Raw genomic sequence first — 20,159 nt, 5'->3', positions numbered from 1 at the left:
ATATAATACAAAAATTTGTTTAGTAAAGCCAGGAGGTTTTAGGAAGACCAAAATATCTTTTAGAAGGCCAGAGGGACTTTAAGAGGGCTAGATTGTCTTCAAGAAGAATGAATTTAAGAAGGCCAAAAGGTCTTCAGAAGACCAAAAATTCTTTAAGCAGACCAGAAAGTCTTCATAGTATGCCAAAGGTTATTTAAGAAGACCAGAGGGTCTTTATAGAATTCCAGAGAGTCTTTTAGACGACCACAAGGTCTTCATAAAAGCCCATAGATGTTTAAAAAGAATACCAACAAGTCTTCATGGAAGTGAAAAGTGTCTTTAAGTAGATCAGAATTGGTTCATAGGAGACCAGAAGGTTTTTTAGAAGAACAGGCACGGTCTGCATTGAAGGCTAAAAGTATTCATAGAATGCCAGAAGTTCTGCAAGAAGGCCAAAAGGTTTGCATAGAGGAGGAGAAGTATTTAAGACAATTAGGCCTATTCTGTAACTTTTATCGATTGAAATTTGTTAAAATTTCTTTTGTTTTAGTAACAACTACAAAACAAACAAATGAAATTGTTGTAAAATAAACAATGACTAAAGTTGTTAAAAAGTTACAGAATAGTGGGCCAGAAGGACTTTTGAATGACCAAGGTGTCTTTAAGAGGACCAGAAGGTTTTCATAGAAGCCTTTTATCTTCGAAGACTACAGATAAGATCTGAAGGTACTCTGGAAGGGGATCTTTCTTGAAAGTGATTCATTTACATGCATTTAGAAGACCCTACTGCGACGTATACTGTAGATAAATTATATGGAAAACAAACTTAAGATGAGTATCTACCTAGCGCATGTCGCGAAGTGCACGTTATGAGGGTAATTTTATTGACATGAATGTCATCATTTTGAGTGGCGAAAACACTCATTTATAATGATTGTTGGGAAATTATTTGATTTCAGTAATTTATAAACAAGCGGTGAAAATGCATTACAAAGCAGCTCTCCAGAAACAATTTTTAATCTCCATAGTTTTTCTATTACATAATTCCGGAGCAAAAACAGTGCATTCTGTTTATCCACAAGGTCGTATAGTTGGCGGTGCGGTCGCCAGTGAAGGACAATTTCCCTATCAGGTTTCGTTGCGTTGGAGTGGTGCCCACGTTTGTGGTGGTAGCATTATCGGACCCAGATACATTTTAACCGCAGCTCATTGCCTAACATTTAATACAGCGGATGAAAAGTAAGTCCAAAGATTTTTTTGTGTAATGTAAAAATGTAATTATTATTTATCCTACTAGGCTTCCACCCTCCCTTATAAGCGTAAGAGCCGGCAGCCGTGCATTCAATCGCGGTGGCCAAGTTATAGAAGCCGTGGAAACTTATGTTCATCCTGATTATAAAAATTTTGACAATGATATTGGAGTGGTGAAGTTAACTAAACCTTTGGAATTCAATGAAAGTGTAAGGGCCATACCATTGGCCACGCATGAACCGCCTACCGGTGTCCCTGTCATTACGTCGGGTTGGGGTCATACCAGCAATAATGGCACCGTTGTCGAAATGTTACGATATAATGTTTTATCCGCATTGACAAGTGTCGATTGTAGTCACCGTTTACCAGCAATACCCGAATCGGTTATTTGTCTAGCCCATAGCCAGGGAAATGGGGTATGTGATGGCGACTCTGGGGGACCAGCTGTCTACAACAATCAGTTGGTGGGTGTGGTCAATTATATGGTTCGCACTTGTGGCTCTACTGCTCCTGATGCATATGCCAGTGTGGCATACTTTTTGGATTGGATCGAAGAGAAAATGAGGGAATGAATTGTGATTGAAGTTTGAAGGGATCCAAACAAAAAAAAATTCGCAATAGAATTTAAATAAAATTTAAAATTGATGTAATATTTATTTGAAACCAATATCATTCATGAGATGGTGCACCTTTAAAATAACATGTACATACATATTTGGAAATGTGCTAAAACTAAGGTAGTCGGTACTCACCTACTTTTGCTAGAAATAGAAGAAAAGAAAGTAAAGGAGATAAGTATTATATTGACAAAAAGAGAAAAGAAATACATTTGTAAAAAAAAAAAAAACAAATAATTTTATTAACTTTCGGTTTTTTGTCTACGGAAGACCTTGGAAGGCCTTTAAGAAGGATATAGGATCTTTATGGAAGGTTGGAAGATATTCAAAGAAGGCCCGAAGGTCTCTATAGAATGCCAGAAAGTCTTTAAAGTTTCAGAAGGTCTTCATAGAAGGCCAGAAGGACACTAACAAGACTAAAAGGTTCATAGAAGGCCACAAAGTCTTCACAGAAGGGTATAAGGTCTTTATTGAAGTGCGGAAGGTATTTAAGAAGGCTATTGGGTCTTTATAGAAGGTCAGAGGGTCTTCATAGAAAGCCCGAAGGTCTTTAAAAGATTAGAAGGTGATCATAAAAAGCCAGAAGATCTTTAAGAAGCCTATTGGGTCTTTATAGAAGCTATTAAATACCATAATGTCTTCATGGAAGGCCCAAAGATCTTTTAAAGATCGAAAGGTCTTCATAGAAGCCCCAAAGGTCTTCAATGTTTCAAAAGGTCTTTATAGAAGGCCAGAGGGTCTTTATGAACACCAGAAAATCTTCGTGGAAGGAAAGAATGTCTTTAAGAAGACCAGAATATCTTCATTGAAGGAGAGAAGGTCTTCATAGAAGGGCGGAAGGTCTTTAAGAAAATGTCCGAAGGTCAATAACAGGTCATAGAAGGCCCAGAGGTCTGTAAAAGCTCAAAAGGTCTTTATAGAAGGTCAAAATGTTTTCATCGAAGGCCCAAAGGTCTTTAAAAGATCAGAAGGTATTCATAGAAAGCCGGAAGATCTTCAGAGAAGGCCCGACGGTCTACAAAAGATCAAAAGGTCTAAAAAGACCAGAAAGTCTTCATAGAAGGACCGAAGGTCTTTATAGAAGGTCAGATGGCTTTTAAGAAGTGCAGGAAGTCTTCATAGAAGGACAGTAGGTCTTAAGGAAACCAGTAAGTCATCATAGAAGGCCAGAGGATCTTTAAAATGACCAACAAGTCCTCATAGAAGAACATAAGGTCTTTAAGAAGACCAGAAAGTGTTTACAGAAAGGCACAAAGTCTTCACAGAAGAACAGAAGGTCTTTAATAAGACAAGAAAGTATTCAAAGGTATTTAATGGAGGTCTTCATGGAAGGAAAGAATGTCTTTAAGAAGACCAGAAAATCTTCATTGAAGGAAGAAGGTCTTTAAGAAGGGCAGAATGTCTTCATAAAATATCCAAAGGTCTTTAGCAGGTCAGAAGGTCTGCATAGAAGGTCCAAAGGTTTTTAAGAAGGTTATTGGACCTTTATAGAAGGTCAAAATGTTTTCATCCAAGGCCCGAAGGTCTTTAAAAATCAGGAGGTATTCATAGAAAGCCGGAAGATCTTCAGAGAAGGCCCGAAGGTCTATACAAGATCAAAAGGTATTTATAGAAGGCCAGAGGGTCTTTAAGAAGACCAGAAAGTCTTCATAGAAAGACCGAAGGTCTTTATAAAAGGCCAGATGGTATTTAAGAAGAGCAGAAAGTCTTCATAGAAGGACAGAAGTTCTTTAGGAAGACCAGAAAGTCTTCATAGAAGGCCAGAGGAGCTTTAAAAGGACCAAAAAGTTCTCATAGAAGAACATAAGGTCTTTAATAAGACAAGAAAGTCTTCAAAGAAGAACAGAAGGTCTTCATAGAAGGGCGGAAGGTCTTTAAGATGGTTATTGTGTCTTTGGTGAACTTCAGAGGGTCTTAACAGATCAGAAGGTCTTCACGAAAGTCAGAAGGTCTTCACGAAAGTCAGAAGGTCTTCATTGAAGGTCCGAAGATCTTTAAAATATCAGAAGGTATTTCTAGAAAGCCGGGAGATCTTCACAGAAGGCCCAAAGGTCTATAAAAGATCAAAGGGTCTTTATAGAAGGCCAGAGAAGGGAGGAAAATCTTTAAGATATTTAAAAAGTCTTCATAGAAGGCCAGAGGTGTTTATAGAAGGTCAGAGGGTCTTTAAGAAGACCAGAAAGTCTTCATAGAAGGACCGAAGGTCTTTATAGAAGGTCAGATGGTTTTTAAGAAAAGCAGAAAGTCTTCATAGAAGAACAGAATGTCTTTAGGACGACCAGAAAGTCTTCAAAGAAGGCTAGAGGGTCTTTAAGAGGACCATAAAGTCTTCATAGATGAACAGAAGGTTTTTAAGAAGACCAGAAAGTATTCGTAGCAGGGAACAAGGTCTTCATAGAAGAACAGAAGGACTTTTAGAAGACAATAAAGTCTTCAAAGAAGAACAGGAGGTCATCATGGAAGGGCGGAAGGTCTATAAGATTGCTATTGGGTCTTTGTTGAAGTTCAGAGGGTCTTAACAGAAGGCCCGAAGGTTTTTAAAAGATCATAAGGTGTACAAGAAAGTCAGAAGCTCTTCACAGAAGGAAGAAAATTTTTAAGAAGGCTATTGGGTCTATAAAGAAGGTCGGGGTGTCTTCATAAAAGGCCCGAAGATTTTTTAAGAATCAAAAGGCCTTCATAGAAAGCCAGATGTTTTCATAGAAGGCTAGAGGGTATTTATGAAGACCTGAAAGTCTTCGCAGAAGGACAGAAGGGTCGGAAGTTCTTCAAAACATCAGAAGATCTTCATAGAAAGCCAGAAGGTATTCATAGAAGGGCGGAAGGTCTATAAATGATCAGAAGGTATTTATAGAAGGCCAGAGGGTATTTAAGAAGACCAGATAGACTTCATGGAAGAAGAGAAGGTATTCATAGAAGGGCGGATGTCTGTCTTTAGAAGGCCTTTTAAAGATCTTCTATATATATAAAAGACCTGAAGATCTTGTAAAGAAAACCTTGTAAGGGTCTTTGTTAGACCTTGTAAGGGCCTTCTGTCTACAGAAATTTCAACTAAATTTATTTGTTTCAACGAACCTGCGACCTATAAATGTGGACTTCTTAAAAAATATTTTTCAACCAACCTCCGACCTATAACGTGGACTTCTTAAAAAATATTTGTTGAAACAACCTCCGAACTACAAACGTAAACTTCTTAAAAAATATTTTTCAACCAACCTCTGACCCATAAGCGTGGATTTCTTAAAAAATATTTTTCAACCAACCTCTGACCCATAAGCGTGGATTTCTTAAAAAATATTTTTCGACCAACCTCTGACCCTTAAGCGTGGATTTCTTAAAAAATATTTTTCAACCAACCTCTGACCCATAAGCGTGGATTTCTTAAAAAATATATTTCAACCAACCTCCGACCTATTAACGTGGACTTCTTAAAAAATATTATTAAACCAACCTCTGTAAAAGACCTTGTAATGGTCTTCTGAGTAGAGAAGAGCTTGTAAAAGTATTCTGTCTATAGAAGACTTTCCAAATGTCCTCTGTTTGTTGAAGGCCTCGTAAAGGTCTCCTTGTAAAAATGTTTGTCCATTAAAGACCGCAGTAAGAAAAAAACGGCTTGCCAAGCCCCTTGTTTTCCCTAATTACCATTGCAACCAATTCACAAAAGCAGGAAGTGAATTTTGTCTACAATTTGTTTTCCTTGTATCAATAATTGATACATTTTAAGTTAATTACCTTGAAATATTTCACAAAAAAAGTGAGTTGTGTAATTATAGATAAAGAAGTGTTCGCTCATCAACAACAAAATTTTGAGTATAAAACCTCAGACAACCTTCAGAAAAATTACCATCATTTGTTTGGTGATCAAAACAACAACAGGAAGTTCCCGAACTGCAAAAAACATGTTTTACAACTCCTTAATAAAAAGGCAACTGTTGCTGCTGCTACCACTTCTTATCCCTTCCGTACCCACGGAAGCAGGCAATAAACCTCAGGTATATTATCCACAATCACGTATTGTGGGTGGTGCCACAGCCAGTGAGGGGCAATTTCCGCATCAGGTTTCATTGAAATTTCTTAACAATCACAATTGTGGTGGTTCCATCCTGACCTCGACTTATATTGTAACAGCGGCCCATTGTGTTATGCTGGGTAAACCACCAGTAAAGTAAGTTATTCCGGAAAAAAATATTCAAATATTTCAGTATATAATCTTCGTATTACTTCCCTTTAGAATTCCAGCTCAGCTGCTAAGCATACGTGCCGGTAGCCGTGATGTTGATGAGGGTGGTCAATTTGTACGCGTATCAGAAGTCAAGGTCCACCCACTATATGATGGTCAAGATTATGATATTGCCGTATTGAAATTGGCTCGTCCATTGCAGTTGAATGACAAAGTAAAAACGATCGCCTTGGCTAAACGTGATCCTCCTACTGGTGTACCGATTTTGACTTCCGGTTGGGGTATGACAAAAAACGGTGGTAATACAACGAAATATTTGCAATACAACACGCTGATGGCTTTGAGAAGAGAAGATTGCAGCCGGGTAATGTACCGAGTACATGAATCGATATTGTGCCTGGCCCATGCCAACAACAATGGTGTCTGCAAGGGTGATTCTGGTGGTCCGGCAACTTATAAAAATACCTTAGTGGGGGTGACGAATTACATTAGTGGCGGCTGCGGCTCTTATAATCCGGATGGTTTTGCTAGTGTCGCCTATTTTCGGGAATGGTTGAGGAACAATACAAATTTGCCTTAAATTCGAAATATTGGAAAAAAGTTTTAATGAATAAAGCAAATTTAGCAAAAAGAATAAAAATTAATTGTAGTTCTTTTCATGACCCATAAGAGGACCTTTAGGAGCTTTTCAATACTACCTCTCAAAGACGTTTAAAGATTAAATATCAATAGAAGACCACTATGAGGTCTAGAAGGTCTTCAATATATATTATGGAAATTCCGGTTTGAAAAATATTTTTTAAGAAATCCACGCTTATAGGTCAGAGGTTGGTTGAAAAATATTTTTTAAGAAATCCACGCTTATAGGTCAGAGGTTGGTTGAAAAATATTTTTTAAGAAATCCACGCTTATAGGTCAGAGGTTGGTTGAAAAATATTTTTTAAGAAATCCACGCTTATAGGTCAGAGGTTGGTTGAAAAATATTTTTTAAGAAATCCACGCTTATAGGTCAGAGGTTGGTTGAAAAATATTTTTTAAGAAATCCACGCTTATAGGTCAGAGGTTGGTTGAAAAATATTTTTTAAGAAATCCACGCTTATAGGTCAGAGGTTGGTTGAAAAATATTTTTTAAGAAATCCACGCTTATAGGTCAGAGGTTGGTTGAAAAATATTTCTTATAAAAACCACGCTAATGGGTCAGAAGTTGGTTGAAAAATATTTTTTAAGAAATCCACGCTTATGGGCCAGAGGTTGGTTGAAAAATATTTTTTAAGAAATCCACGCTTATGGGCCAGAGGTTGGTTGAAAAATATTTTTTAAGAAATCCACGCTTATGGGCCAGAGGTTGGTTGAAAAATATTTTTTAAGAAATCCACGCTTATGGGCCAGAGGTTGGTTGAAAAATATTTTTTAAGAAATCCACGCTTATGGGCCAGAGGCTGGTTGAAAAGTATTTTTTAAGAATGGTTGAAAAATATTTTTTAAGATATTCACGCTTATAGTTCAGGTCGGAGATATGGTATTTTTGGAGGAATAAATTACTTTAATAAGAATTTCATGCGGGAATATCCCAATAAAACAATTGCTACTTTGTTAAGTGTTTGCTTAGCTGAAGATTCGATAACAGTGTGTATTATAACATCTTCTGATAATAACACGTATTGCGAGCTACCTAATCATCAATCACATTTAACAATGTCTGGATCCACAGAAAGCAATTACTTGAGAAGTTATATAAAAAGCTAAAGTATAATATCAACTTTAGTTCAGTTTCATCATCTTGTTCTCATCGGATATCAACCAATGTTTTCCCAGAAGTCTAGGAGCTGTTCAATTCTCCTAACCCTGCTCCTATGTTCAATCCGCAGTAGCTATGGGAATGTATTCTATCCCCAGCCAAGAATTGTGGGAGGTAATAGAGCTGCTGAGGGTCAATTTCCTCATCAGGTTTCGGTGCGTTCAACAAGCGGTAACATATGTGGAGGTTCTATAATTTCCGAATATTATGTTCTAACAGCGGCTCATTGTGTTGCATCAGGATCACCACCGGTAAAGTAAGTATTTTTCAGTATGGTTTTGAGGTCAGAGTGAAAATATTCAATGAGAAGATCACTACTAAGAAGTTTAAAAAAAAGTTTATTCTGACAGCTGTAGAATTTGAATATCACTCCCACGCAAGCTTATTACAAATCTGAAAGGTTCTCCCGCGTCACAACCATTCTGAAATCCATTTTTCAATAATTCCATCTCTTTTTTTTTCCTTGACAGAAAATCACCGTCAAGCATCATTGTTAAGGCCGGTAGCACCCAACTCACTCGTGGTGGTCAAATGTTACGAGTAGCCGAAATCATAGTTCATCCCGACTACGATGATTCGGAAAATGACATAGCCCTGGTGAAGTTGGAAAAACCTTTAAAATTCAGTGAAACTGTGAAACCTATTGCCCTGGCAATCGAAGATCCACCAGAAGGTGCTTCCATAGTGATTTCGGGTTGGGGTAATGTACGTGAAGGTGGTTTAAAATCTAAGGATTTACTATACACCACCCTGACAGCCATGTCTAATGAAAAATGTAATGAGTTATTGGGATATGCTCCCAAATCACGAATTTGCCTAGCCCATCGTGGTGGAAACGGTGCTTGTGATGGCGATTCCGGCGGTCCAGCTGTTTACAAAGGCAAATTGGTAGGTGTCACCAATGTCGTTTATGAAACTTGTGGTTCTTTATATCCCGACGGTTATGCCAGTGTAGCCTATTATAGAGATTGGATTATTGAAAATGCCAAATTGTAAAAAAAATTGCAATAAATGTCAGTGAAATTGTTTATATTAAATCTAGTTTTCAGCCAAGCGTGGTTTCTTAAAAAATATTTTTCAACCAACCTCTGGCCCATAAGCGTGGATTTCTTAAAAAATATTTTTCAACCAACCTCTGGCCCATAAGCGTGGATTTCTTAAAAAATATTTTTCAACCAACCTCTGGCCCATAAGCGTGGATTTCTTAAAAAATATTTTTCAACCAACCTCTGGCCCATAAGCGTGGATTTCTCTAAAAAATATTTTTCAACCAACCTCTGGCCCATAAGCGTGGATTTCTTAAAAAATATTTTTCAACCAACCTCTGGCCCATAAGCGTGGATTTCTTAAAAAATATTTTTCAACCAACCTCTGGCCCATAAGCGTGGATTTCTTAAAAAATATTTTTCAACCAACCTCTGGCCCATAAGCGTGGATTTCTTAAAAAATATTTTTCAACCAACCTCTGGCCCATAAGCCTGGATTTCTTAAAAAACATTTTTCAACCAACCTCTGGCCCATAAGCGTGGATTTCTTAAAAAATATTTTTCAACCAACCTCTGGCCCATAAGCGTGGATTTCTTAAAAAATATTTTTCAACCAACCTCTGGCCCATAAGCGTGGATTTCTTAAAAAATATTTTTCAACCAACCTCTGGCCCATAAGCGTGGATTTCTTAAAAAATATTTTTCAACCAACCTCTGGCCCATAAGCGTGGATTTCTTAAAAAATATTTTTCAACCAACCTCTGGCCCATAAGCGTGGATTTCTTAAAAAATATTTTTCAACCAACCTCTGGCCCATAAGCGTGGATTTCTTAAAAAATATTTTTCAACCAACCTCTGGCCCATAAGCGTGGATTTCTTAAAAAATATTTTTCAACCAACCTCTGGCCCATAAGCGTGGATTTCTTAAAAAATATTTTTCAACCAACCTCTGGCCCATAAGCGTGGATTTCTTAAAAAATATTTTTCAACCAACCTCTGGCCCATAAGCGTGGATTTCTTAAAAAATATTTTTCAACCAACCTCTGGCCCATAAGCGTGGATTTCTTAAAAAATATTTTTCAACCAACCTCTGGCCCATAAGCGTGGATTTCTTAAACAATATTTTTCAACCAACCTCTGGCCCATAAGCGTGGATTTCTTAAAAAATATTTTTCAACCAACCTCTGGCCCATAAGCGTGGATTTCTTATAAAATATTTTTCAACCAACCTCTGGCCCATAAGCGTGGATTTCTTAAAAAATATTTTTCAACCAACCTCTGGCCCATAAGCGTGGATTTCTTAAAAAATATTTTTCAACCAACCTCTGGCCCATAAGCGTGGATTTCTTAAAAAATATTTTTCAACCAACCTCTGGCCCATAAGCGTGGATTTCTTAAAAAATATTTTTCAACCAACCTCTGGCCCATAAGCGTGGATTTCTTAAAAAATATTTTTCAACCAACCTCTGGCCCATAAGCGTGGATTTCTTAAAAAATATTTTTCAACCAACCTCTGGCCCATAAGCGTGGATTTCTTAAAAAATATTTTTCAACCAACCTCTGGCCCATAAGCGTGGATTTCTTAAAAAATATTTTTCAACCAACCTCTGGCCCATAAGCGTGGATTTCTTAAAAAATATTTTTCAACCAACCTCTGACGCAATTTAAAAATAATAATTTTTATATTAGAATATCTCAACAATAACTGCTACGTTGTTAAGTGTTTGCTTAGCTGACAATTCGATAACAGGTTGTATTACAACAACTAATGATAATAGAATGTAAGGCGAATTACCCAGCTGTCAATAACTTTGAACAATGTCTGGATCCACAGAAAACAATTACTTGCGGAATTATATAAAAAGGTAAAGTATAATTCCAACTTTAGTTTAGTTTCATTAACTACCTCAGATCGGATATAGAGAAATGTTTTCTCTGACATCTCATAGCAGTTCGATTTTGCTCATTTGCCTCCTGTGGTCAATCGGCTATGGCTATGGAGAAGTGTTCTATCCTCGGCCAAGAATTGTGGGAGGCAATAGAGCTGCTGAGGGCCAATTTCCTCATCAGGTGTTGTTGCGTTCAAAAACCGGTGGCATGTGTGGAGGTTCTATAATTTCTGAATATTATATTTTAACAGCTGCTCATTGTGTTGCATCAGGAACACCACCGGAAACGTAAGTATTTTTCAGTATGATTGTGAAATCATTATAAATATAACTCTCTTGTCCGCAAAACTAAAAACTTTTCCCTTTTTTCAAATCTAAATTTCATTAATTCCACCTCCTTCTTTCCTTGACAGAAATTCACCCTCAAGCATTATTGTTAAGGCCGGTAGCACCCAAATTCTTCGTGATGGTAAAATGTTACCTGTATCCGAAATCATAGTTCATCCCGACTACGAATCTATGCAAAACGATATAGCCCTGGTTAAATTGGAAAACCCCTTACAATTCAGTGAAACTATTAAACCTATATCCCTGGCAACGGAAGATCCACCAGAAGGTGCTTCCGTTGTAATAACCGGTTGGGGTAATGTCCGTGAAGGTGGTTCCAAATCTAATGATTTATTATACACCACCCTGACCGCAGTATCTCATGAGAAATGTAATGAACTAGTGGGATCGGCGTCCGAATCACGAATTTGCCTAGCTCATCGTGGTGTCAATGGTGCTTGTGATGGAGATTCTGGTGGCCCAGCCGTTTATGATGGTAAATTGGTAGGTGTTACCAATTTCGTTTATGACACCTGTGCTTCTTCAATACCCGATGGTTATGCCAGTGTAGCTCATTATAGAGATTGGATTATTGAAAATGCCAAATTGTAAATGAGATTGGAATAAATATTAATGGAATTTTTGGGATGAGTTGTGTTTTCATGTGGAGAATGCGGATCCATTTCATCTGCAGAGGGTTGTCTCTTTCAAAAAAACGTAAAGAGGTCTGTGTCATCGTACTTCAATGGTTAGCACGTCCGCCTTGCTCGCTGAATGTTTGAGTTGGACTCCAGGTTGCACAGAAAACGTCAAAGAAAAGGAAAAAGTTTTGGGGGTATTAGCTTTAATAATTAATTTTTCTTTTTTGGGACACCCTAATGTTGGACCAAGTCAAAACGGTACAGGTAATTTTGCAGAAAAATGTGATTAGATCTTTTAAAGTACCGAGAAATGGATGGTAATATTTGGTTAATATCTGCCGAAATAAATCGAGATATAAATCATATAAGGAGTATGCCAAATCGTGGATTAATACTGAAAATTTTTCCCCGGGATTACTGCAACTTGGGTTGAACAATGTGTTGGTAACAGTAAAACACTTCAATTCAGGATGATTCGTTACATAGGAACACACGAAAACTTGGACCTAGGATTGCAAAAATTGTTTAGAGTGTCCTTAGTCAACCAAGACCCATTTATAACAATTTTCATCTCGATATATTATCTAGAAGTATTTTTGTCACACCTTCCCATGTAAGTGCCACCACTGTGCCATGTGGGGAGGGTATAAGTTGGTTTTGGCCAACAAGTTTGTAACACATCAAAATAATGGTTGTAAACCAACACTTATATATACCAAAATTAATGTCTCTAAACCTTGTAATCACGGTACTGGTCGCAATTTTGGGGGTTTATGGGAATCCCGTAGGGGAAGAATCCTATCGATTTTCTGTGGAGAAAAAGTCAAGGTTTTATTTTAATGCGAATATCTCCGCTTCTATTATGAGTATTCCAAAAGCAATGAAACTGGAAAGCTTCACCTTTACAACACAATCCCACGGCAGCGGGTTCTCTCGTATCGAATTGACCCGGAACCACACAAAATCAGCGTCCCGGCCAGCGGCTGCCACCTCAGTGTACAAGTGTTTGTATTTGTTTCGTTTTTCTGTGTTGTTAGCAACATATCCCGGAATGCCTGCTCCGGATTCTTTTGATCCGTGCCGGGACAAAGGAAACCCCAGGACCAATATATTTGTCTTCGGTTTGTCACATCCGCATCTTCACCCATATACAATCTTCGGTGAGATGCAATAGATGGGAGGAGTGGGTGCATCTTAGGGGTTGCTCTGGACTTGTCCGCGCGAGGGACCACGGCAGGGACCATGTTGCTGCAAGCTGCGCGAACACATCCCCCAGTGAGTCGTCGTCAGATTACGAAACTCCCCCGCAGTCCCCTCAACAGCACCCGCACGCGCAGCATTTAACACCAGGCGTTGTTGTTCCAATCCCAGAAAATGCTTCCTATTTGCAATTTAATTGTAAAGGATTCCGAGGTAAGATCGAAGAAATAGTGGAATTTATGAATCGGAAGAAGATCAAGGTCGCAGCAGTGCAGGAAACCAAGCTCAACGACAACTACAGCTTAGAGCGTTTTGATGGTTACAATGTAGTAAGGAAGGATCGCACCAGAAGTGTAGGTGGGGGACTAGCATTCCTTTTGCACCAGTCTGTTCAATACAGACCTATCTCACTTGAGCCTGACTCTAATGACCCGTACATGGAATAAATGGGGGTAGCAGTCAGGTGTGGAACGTATACATTCCGCCGAGAAATAGCTGTATCTCAGACTACAGGCCTAACATTGCAAGCTTTTGGAGGGTCATAATCGTCTGGTCTTGGGGGACTTTAATGAGCATCATGAGATGTGGCATTCGGCCCTCGGAAACGACCAGATGGGTACAGCGCTGCCTGAGCAGATTTAAAGGAGAGTGTCACAGTTCGTCGGATATAACAATCGTGTCACCCGGTCTGACAAATGACGTTGCTGGCAACCCGTACTTTTCTTTGGATCAGACCATCTCCCAATATTCTGAACACCGCACATTCGTCAATCATAAGAAAGCTGATTGGCCGGGTTTCAGAGAACTGCCCAATCCTCCCGATGTTCGGGTAGCGGAAAGGACGTTCCGAGACATAATCACAGCTGCAGCCGCTTGCCATATACCTGCTGGTCGAAAGTAAGACCAAACTTCCCAGCAGAGGCGACGGGATTAGCAAATGACCGCGATGAGCTTCGTCGATCCAATCCCATTGCTCCCAGAGTCAGGGAGCTGACACTGGAAGTTAACAGGCTGGTCGGCGAGCATAAGCGGAACAAGTGGTTAAATCATCTGAAGAGTTGCAACATTGGAGCCGGAATAAGTGAATTGTCGGCAACGATTAAGTTACTCTCGAACCCCGGAAGGAGGGAAGATAGGAACTCAGTCACGTTTGGCGACGTTACGTTGACTGATCCGAAGTGGTGAGCAAGTTTCTTCAATCGACAGTTTGTCGAGCACCCCGTCGTATCAGATCTCAGACGAGGTACGATATCAGACGAGGATGAACCGCCGCAGTTTGCAATGGATGATGTTGCTAAACGCTAAATCATCCAAAGCGTTTGGCCTTGATGGAATCTCCATGGTAATGCTGAAACAGCTGGATGAGCCGGGAGTGGAGTATCTCACTAAAGTTCTCAACCTGTCGCTAGCCACTCTAATTGTTTCCCAAGTCTTGAAAATGGACAGAGTGGTCCCGCTACTGAAGCCGGGCAAGAATGCCAGCAAAATTGAATCGTACAGGCCGATTTCGCTTTTGTCGCCTGTACCTAAGACCCTTGAGGCCTTAGCTAGACCCTTAAGGCCTTAGCTAGCTATCTAGTTTCCGATCATCAGCATGGATTCCGCAAGCAGCACAGCACGACAACAGCGCTGCACGCCAACTACACACATATTTGTCGAGGACTCAACCTGAGACCGTCGTTTGTCAGACTTATCAGGCACTCCTCGCTGTTTGAGGACATAGAGCAGACAACCCTGCGGCTAAACTTGAAACGTTGGATAATCAATTATATGTGTAGACGACAGTAGTACGTGGAATTTAGAAACAAGAAGTCCAAACCCCGTAGACTGAAACAGGGAGTTTCCCAAGGTGGGGTGATATATCCGCAACTGTTTAAACTCTACCTCTCCTGTATTCCGTCCCTTCACACGACATTGAGATCGTAATGTATGCGGATGATTGTACGATCTTGGCGTCCGGTACCTACCCTGATGACATCTGCGAGAGACTGAAATCCTATTTAAGCGATCTTACCACGTTTTTCCACGCAAGGAATATGCAGATATCCGCCACTATATCTACGGCCATTCTGTTCACCACATGGATGGCTCAGTATTGAAGAGAGTTGAATGTCGTGGTCGATGGTAGCAGAATTCCGACAACAAACTGCACCAAAATTCTAGGGGTCCGCTCATGCCGCAGCTATCTGCGACAAACTAGGAACAAGGTCATCAAGTCCCAAGCCGGTAGCACTTGGGGTGCAGATAAAGAAACCTTGTTGACCACATATAACGCGATATGGTAAGCTATGCGGCTCCAGTTTGGTCCCCGATTGGATTATGTGGTACGAATTGGAACAAGATTCACCTGTCAGAATACCACACTGAGAACAGCAACAAAGTGCTTCCTCAAGTCTTCGGTGGACCATGAGGAGGCAAAGATTCTTCCAGTAAAGCAACACAATGAGATGCTGTCGTTGCGGTACTTGCTCGGATGTTACCTTGAGAGCCATCCCAATCACCATCCGGTGGGTAGGCCCGACACATTCAGGCAAATCAAGGAGAATATCCACGATCTAGAGGCAGAGGTCCAACGATACAGGAGAGAACTCCCCAGATAAACAGGCATATCAAACAGTCTTAAATAACATTCACCCGGACGCAGCTGCTTAGGCCATAAGCAAATATAGTGGGAATAAAGTCCTCGGATAACATCCCCCATCTATCGCAGCTGAGGAGCGTCAGCTGCCACGACAAACCAGAGTAGTTTTGGCTCAACTACGCATAGGATATTTCAGTCGCTTAAATTCCTATTGGGCAATTATCTATAGCACCGTGCAAAACATCTGCTTAATATGCGGCATGGGCCCGCACAACACATAGCATCTTTTCAACTGGCCTGCCAAGCCTACTGTTCGCAACGTTCAGGTCGATTGAGCTAAAAATTCCAGAAGATCATATTTTAAGCCTTACGAAAAACACTATTGATTTTGGTGAAAATCGGTTCAGATTTGGATATAGTTTCCAAATATATTTTTGCCCGATTTCAGGTATATGGTGCACCAAACACGCACTGTATGTCCAATTTCGATGGAATTTGGAATGAGTGACGGAACTTGCTCTAGCAAAATGTTTGTCAAATTATATTGAAACCGTCTCAGATATGCATATAGCTCCCATATATATTTTCTCCTGAGTTGAGGTACATTGTGCACCAATCACGCTTTGTATCTCCTATTTTGATGAAATTTGAAATTATATTGAAAACGTAGTGTTCCCGACTTTAAATCCTTTCCTTACTGGTTTTTCCCTTCTATCATGCTGCAGTGTCAGAAGATGGTTAATTTTCCATATTATGGTTCCCGCACGAGATCCTGTTAATATAACAAATTCTAATGCCAAGACGTGGGTTTGTTAATATACCAATTCTGGAGCCCAACTAAAATGGCTAGTGGACACGATAAATTTCGAAAGGAGTGGCTAGCATTGGTCCAACCTTTACACGTCGGACAACTCCTTCGAATATCCCCCTCATAGAAGTTCAAAATTGTCGTTTAAGTGCACATTTACCGTAGGTAAACGTTGGTGTCTGGTGTACTGATATAATATTTTCGTCGACACGTCGATACCATCCATAATGACCCAAAATCTCTAAAAAAAACTACGGTGACCAACTATTGAAGGAAATAACTCCCCGAAATGTCCCAATATTTAGGGCCACCCCAATCGGTCCAGTCCTTCGGGTACCTCCCACACAAAATTTTAGAAAAGTTCAGTTTAGGAGCTGCTCTCGAATCGCTTTGATTTTTGTTGTAACAACTTGTATTCACCGTCCCCTATACGACGGTACAAGATAACTCTCGGATGGATCTGCCGATTCGGTCCAAAATAAGATATGGCACCCCTTTCAGGGACCTTCCCCACAAAAGTTCAAAAATGTTCGAAAAAATTGTGCACACGATAAATCTTGATGGGAGTGACGATTTGGTTTATACTTTACACATCCTAATATATTTACCAGATATAGATCAGGTTCGAATATGGACTATATTTGTCCACTCCTTCTGGTACCTCCCACACAATATTTTGGAAGTTCACATGTTCACCTGCTCTCGAATCACTTTAGTTTTTGTTGAAGCAACTTGCATTCGCTGCCTCAATTACGACGGTAAAAGTTTTTTCAGGGGCAAGTCCATACTTCTTGAGAAAACAGACCGAAAGGTGTAAAAAAACCCTATGGCACCATACATATGTAGTGGGTGGAGAGCTCGAACCGAATACTGCGTTCGTCCACACTTTGAATATTGTAATATTTCTTCGAATATTAGATGAAATTCGAAAATGGTGCTTATAGGTCCACTCCTTCCGGTACCTCCCCCCACAAAAGTTCGAAAATATTCGCAGTAGCTCACAAACGGAGTAGCCGATGTCCAAACTTAGTTCATGTTCAAATTTTGGCCCTATCGGTCCAATCCAAATGTTCAAAATTTTTGTTTGGTAAGGGTCCGTTCGAGAATCCTTAGGATATTTTTACCGGGGGTTTCCTAGTGACCCTGTTTAAAGCGATATTATATTTTACGTAGGCTAGTATGATACCAAAGCTATATCTATCTATATCCCCCTCAAATTTTTGAGCTCTAATCCAATTCATATTTTTGTCGGTTCATACCCCCAACATTTTGAAAACCCCCCTAAATACATACTTCTTTTGAAAAAAAAAGTATTTCAATCCACACAGTCTGAGGGTATACCTCTGTCGGCAAAGCCGACTGATACTTTTTACTTGTTTTTTTATATAATTTTATTGTAATTTTTTATTATAATAAAAATCTGAGATAAAAAAATATAAAAAACAGGCTTGGTCGGGTTAATAGGCCCAAAGAAGTACCTAGATTGTAAATTAATCCGTAAATTGTTAAACCGATAGATGCAATATAGCTTCTTTTATTAATATTGCATAAGGAAGGTATCCCGCCCCCTCTGGAATTCAATAAAATCTGTACATTCCCTGACAATTTGAGGAAAATCGGTTCAGTTGAAAAAAAAATGGGCGTGATAAAATTTTCATTCCATAAAAACCTAAGTTGGGTTAAGACGGCATTTGGTTTTTATTCATAAAGATATAGGGTTTTTTTTAAATATGGCAAAGGGAAATACCCCGCCCACTTCGAAATTCATGAAAATATGTTTGCAATTTTAACCGGGGGCCATCCCAGTACATTCCCTGAAAAGTTCGGGAAAATCTGTTCAATAGTTTTGTAGATTCGTAATTATTGTAAATATAGCATTTAAAAAAAATAGGGTATGGAGGAAGTCACTGTACATTCCCTGTCAATTTCAGGAAAATCGGTTCAGCATATTTGTAGAAAAGATTAAAACTGAAAATTGAAAAAAGTGGGCGTGGTCAAAATTTCTTTGCATAAAAACCTACGTTGGGTTATGACGAACATTTCAAAGAAAGAATTATCCAAATTGGTCTAGCGAATCACATTAATTTTTCGAACTGATAAACCGATTTGGTCCATAATATGGCCTTTGTCATATTTTTCCAAACTTAGTTTCAGTTCGAAGATGGGCAATACCTGTCCACAACTTACGGTACTTCCCCCCAATATTTAAAAAATGTCACCAAATTGCTCCAAACTTTGAATCTCTTAACATTTTGTCCAAATTTAATTTAACTTCTAAATTGGCCCATATCGGTCCTCTCCATAGGGTACCTCCCCCACAAAAGTGCAATATTTGTGTCTAAGTGCAGTTTAAGGTCTGTTCGACGATCCTTTGGAAATATATACCGATGCTGTTCGTTGTGGTACTGTTTAAAGCGTTATTTTGTTTTCCGTGCAAAAGTCCATGCTTCCTGGGATACTGGTCAAAAAGTTATACGATGACACACTGAAATGACTAGTGGGCTCGATATCTATCAAATAGATATGACTCCCAAAATAAGATCCACTTCCATAATAGACCAAGTCGGTCCATTCCTTTAAGTAACTCCGCTGCAACACTTTTGAACTGTAATCCTAATACATATTTTTGTTGGCAAGTTCAAATATCCCAATAAAAAAGTGTCAGTCGGCTTTGCCGACAGATATATAACCTCAGCCAATGTGAAGCGAAACTTGTCCGATCGAATGTATTTAAGGCCTCTTCAGAATTTTGTGACCCTTTTTGGACATTTGAACTTGCCGCAAAAATGTGGATTTGGAATTAACTGCACTAAGACCCTTAGGGAGGCCGATAGGGCCATTTTAAAAGTTAAACTAAATTTTGTAAAATATTCCAAATATCCAAAGTTTGGACCAAATTGGTTGCCTCATTCAAGTGATATCATCCTAGAATTTAATGAAATTTTTTGAATATTGGGGAGAAGTACCGAAATTTGTGGACCGGTATTGCCCATGAAACTAACTGGATATAATATGACGAAGACCAAACGTTGGACCAAATCGGTTGAACAGTTCGACCGCCACATATGGTGACATAGGGGTTTTTAACACCTTTCGGGCTGTTTTCCCAAGGAAACTGTTACCGTCGTAATGGAAGTATCGAATGCAAATCGCTTCAACAAAAATCAAAGTAATTCGAGAGCAGGTCTTAAAGTGAACTTATCCGAAATTTTGTGTGGGAGGTACCAGTAGACAAATATAGTCCATATTCGAACCTGATCTATATCTGGTAGATATATTAGGATGTGCAAAGTATAGATTACATCGGTCACTCCATTCAAGTGCGCAAAAATTTTCGGAACATTTTTGAAGTTTTGTGGGGGAGGTACCTGAAGGAGTGGATCGATATAACCCATCTTCGAATTTAAACTATGTTTTGATAAAATATTGCGAAGGCCAAATTTTGGACCGAATCGACAGATCCGTTCAAGAGTTATCTTGCGCTCCAACCACTACACAAGGTGTCATAGGGGCTTTTTGCAACGTTCCGACCATTTTCTCAGGAAGTATGGACTTGCCCCTGATGAAACTTGTACTGTCGTGTGGGGGGAAGTGAATACAAGTTGTTGCAACAAAAATCAAAGCGATTCGAGAGCAGGTCCTAAACTGAACATATACAAAATTTTGTGTGGGAGGTACCCGAAGGAGTGGGCCGACTGAGTCCATATTGGGACCTCATCTAAGTCTGCTAGAAATTTAACGATGTGCAAAGTATGGGCTAAATCGGTTACTCCCTTCAACAGTTATCATGCCCGCAAATTTTCCGAACATATTGGAACTTTTGTGGGGGAGGTACCGGAAGGAGTGGACCGATATAGCTCATCTTCGAACTTAAACTAAGTTTGGACAAAATATTACGAAAG

The 20,159-nt window shown here is 39.3% G+C and overlaps 4 protein-coding genes across 4 annotated transcripts in view; 3 read left to right on the top strand and 1 right to left on the bottom strand.

The window, feature by feature from the left end:
• Positions 1–20,159, bottom strand: part of LOC141399178 (carboxypeptidase D) — a 158,500-nt gene that overhangs the window by 105,173 nt on the left and 33,168 nt on the right. The gene's annotated exons all lie outside the window — the stretch shown is intronic.
• Positions 806–8,862, top strand: LOC141398469 (transmembrane protease serine 9-like). The gene is made up of 5 exons (XM_073975755.1): positions 806–854; positions 939–1,218; positions 1,277–1,792; positions 7,776–8,081; positions 8,296–8,862. The coding sequence occupies exons 1-5, from the start codon at positions 830–832 to the stop codon at positions 8,819–8,821; spliced, it is 1,653 nt and encodes a 550-aa protein (XP_073831856.1). The 5' UTR covers positions 806–829; the 3' UTR covers positions 8,822–8,862.
• On the top strand, positions 5,605–6,667 carry LOC141399162 (serine protease SP24D-like). Its single transcript, XM_073977342.1, has 2 exons — positions 5,605–6,012; positions 6,079–6,667. The coding sequence occupies exons 1-2, from the start codon at positions 5,747–5,749 to the stop codon at positions 6,605–6,607; spliced, it is 795 nt and encodes a 264-aa protein (XP_073833443.1). The 5' UTR covers positions 5,605–5,746; the 3' UTR covers positions 6,608–6,667.
• Positions 10,295–11,675, top strand: LOC141399166 (serine protease SP24D-like). The gene is made up of 2 exons (XM_073977348.1): positions 10,295–10,988; positions 11,114–11,675. The coding sequence occupies exons 1-2, from the start codon at positions 10,738–10,740 to the stop codon at positions 11,637–11,639; spliced, it is 777 nt and encodes a 258-aa protein (XP_073833449.1). The 5' UTR covers positions 10,295–10,737; the 3' UTR covers positions 11,640–11,675.

The sequence above is a fragment of the Musca autumnalis genome, unplaced genomic scaffold (assembly GCF_047663935.1).
Source record: "Musca autumnalis isolate F117 unplaced genomic scaffold, ASM4766393v1 scaffold_3, whole genome shotgun sequence".
NCBI lineage: Eukaryota > Metazoa > Arthropoda > Insecta > Diptera > Muscidae > Musca > Musca autumnalis.
This window is presented reverse-complemented; position numbering and strand designations above follow the sequence as displayed.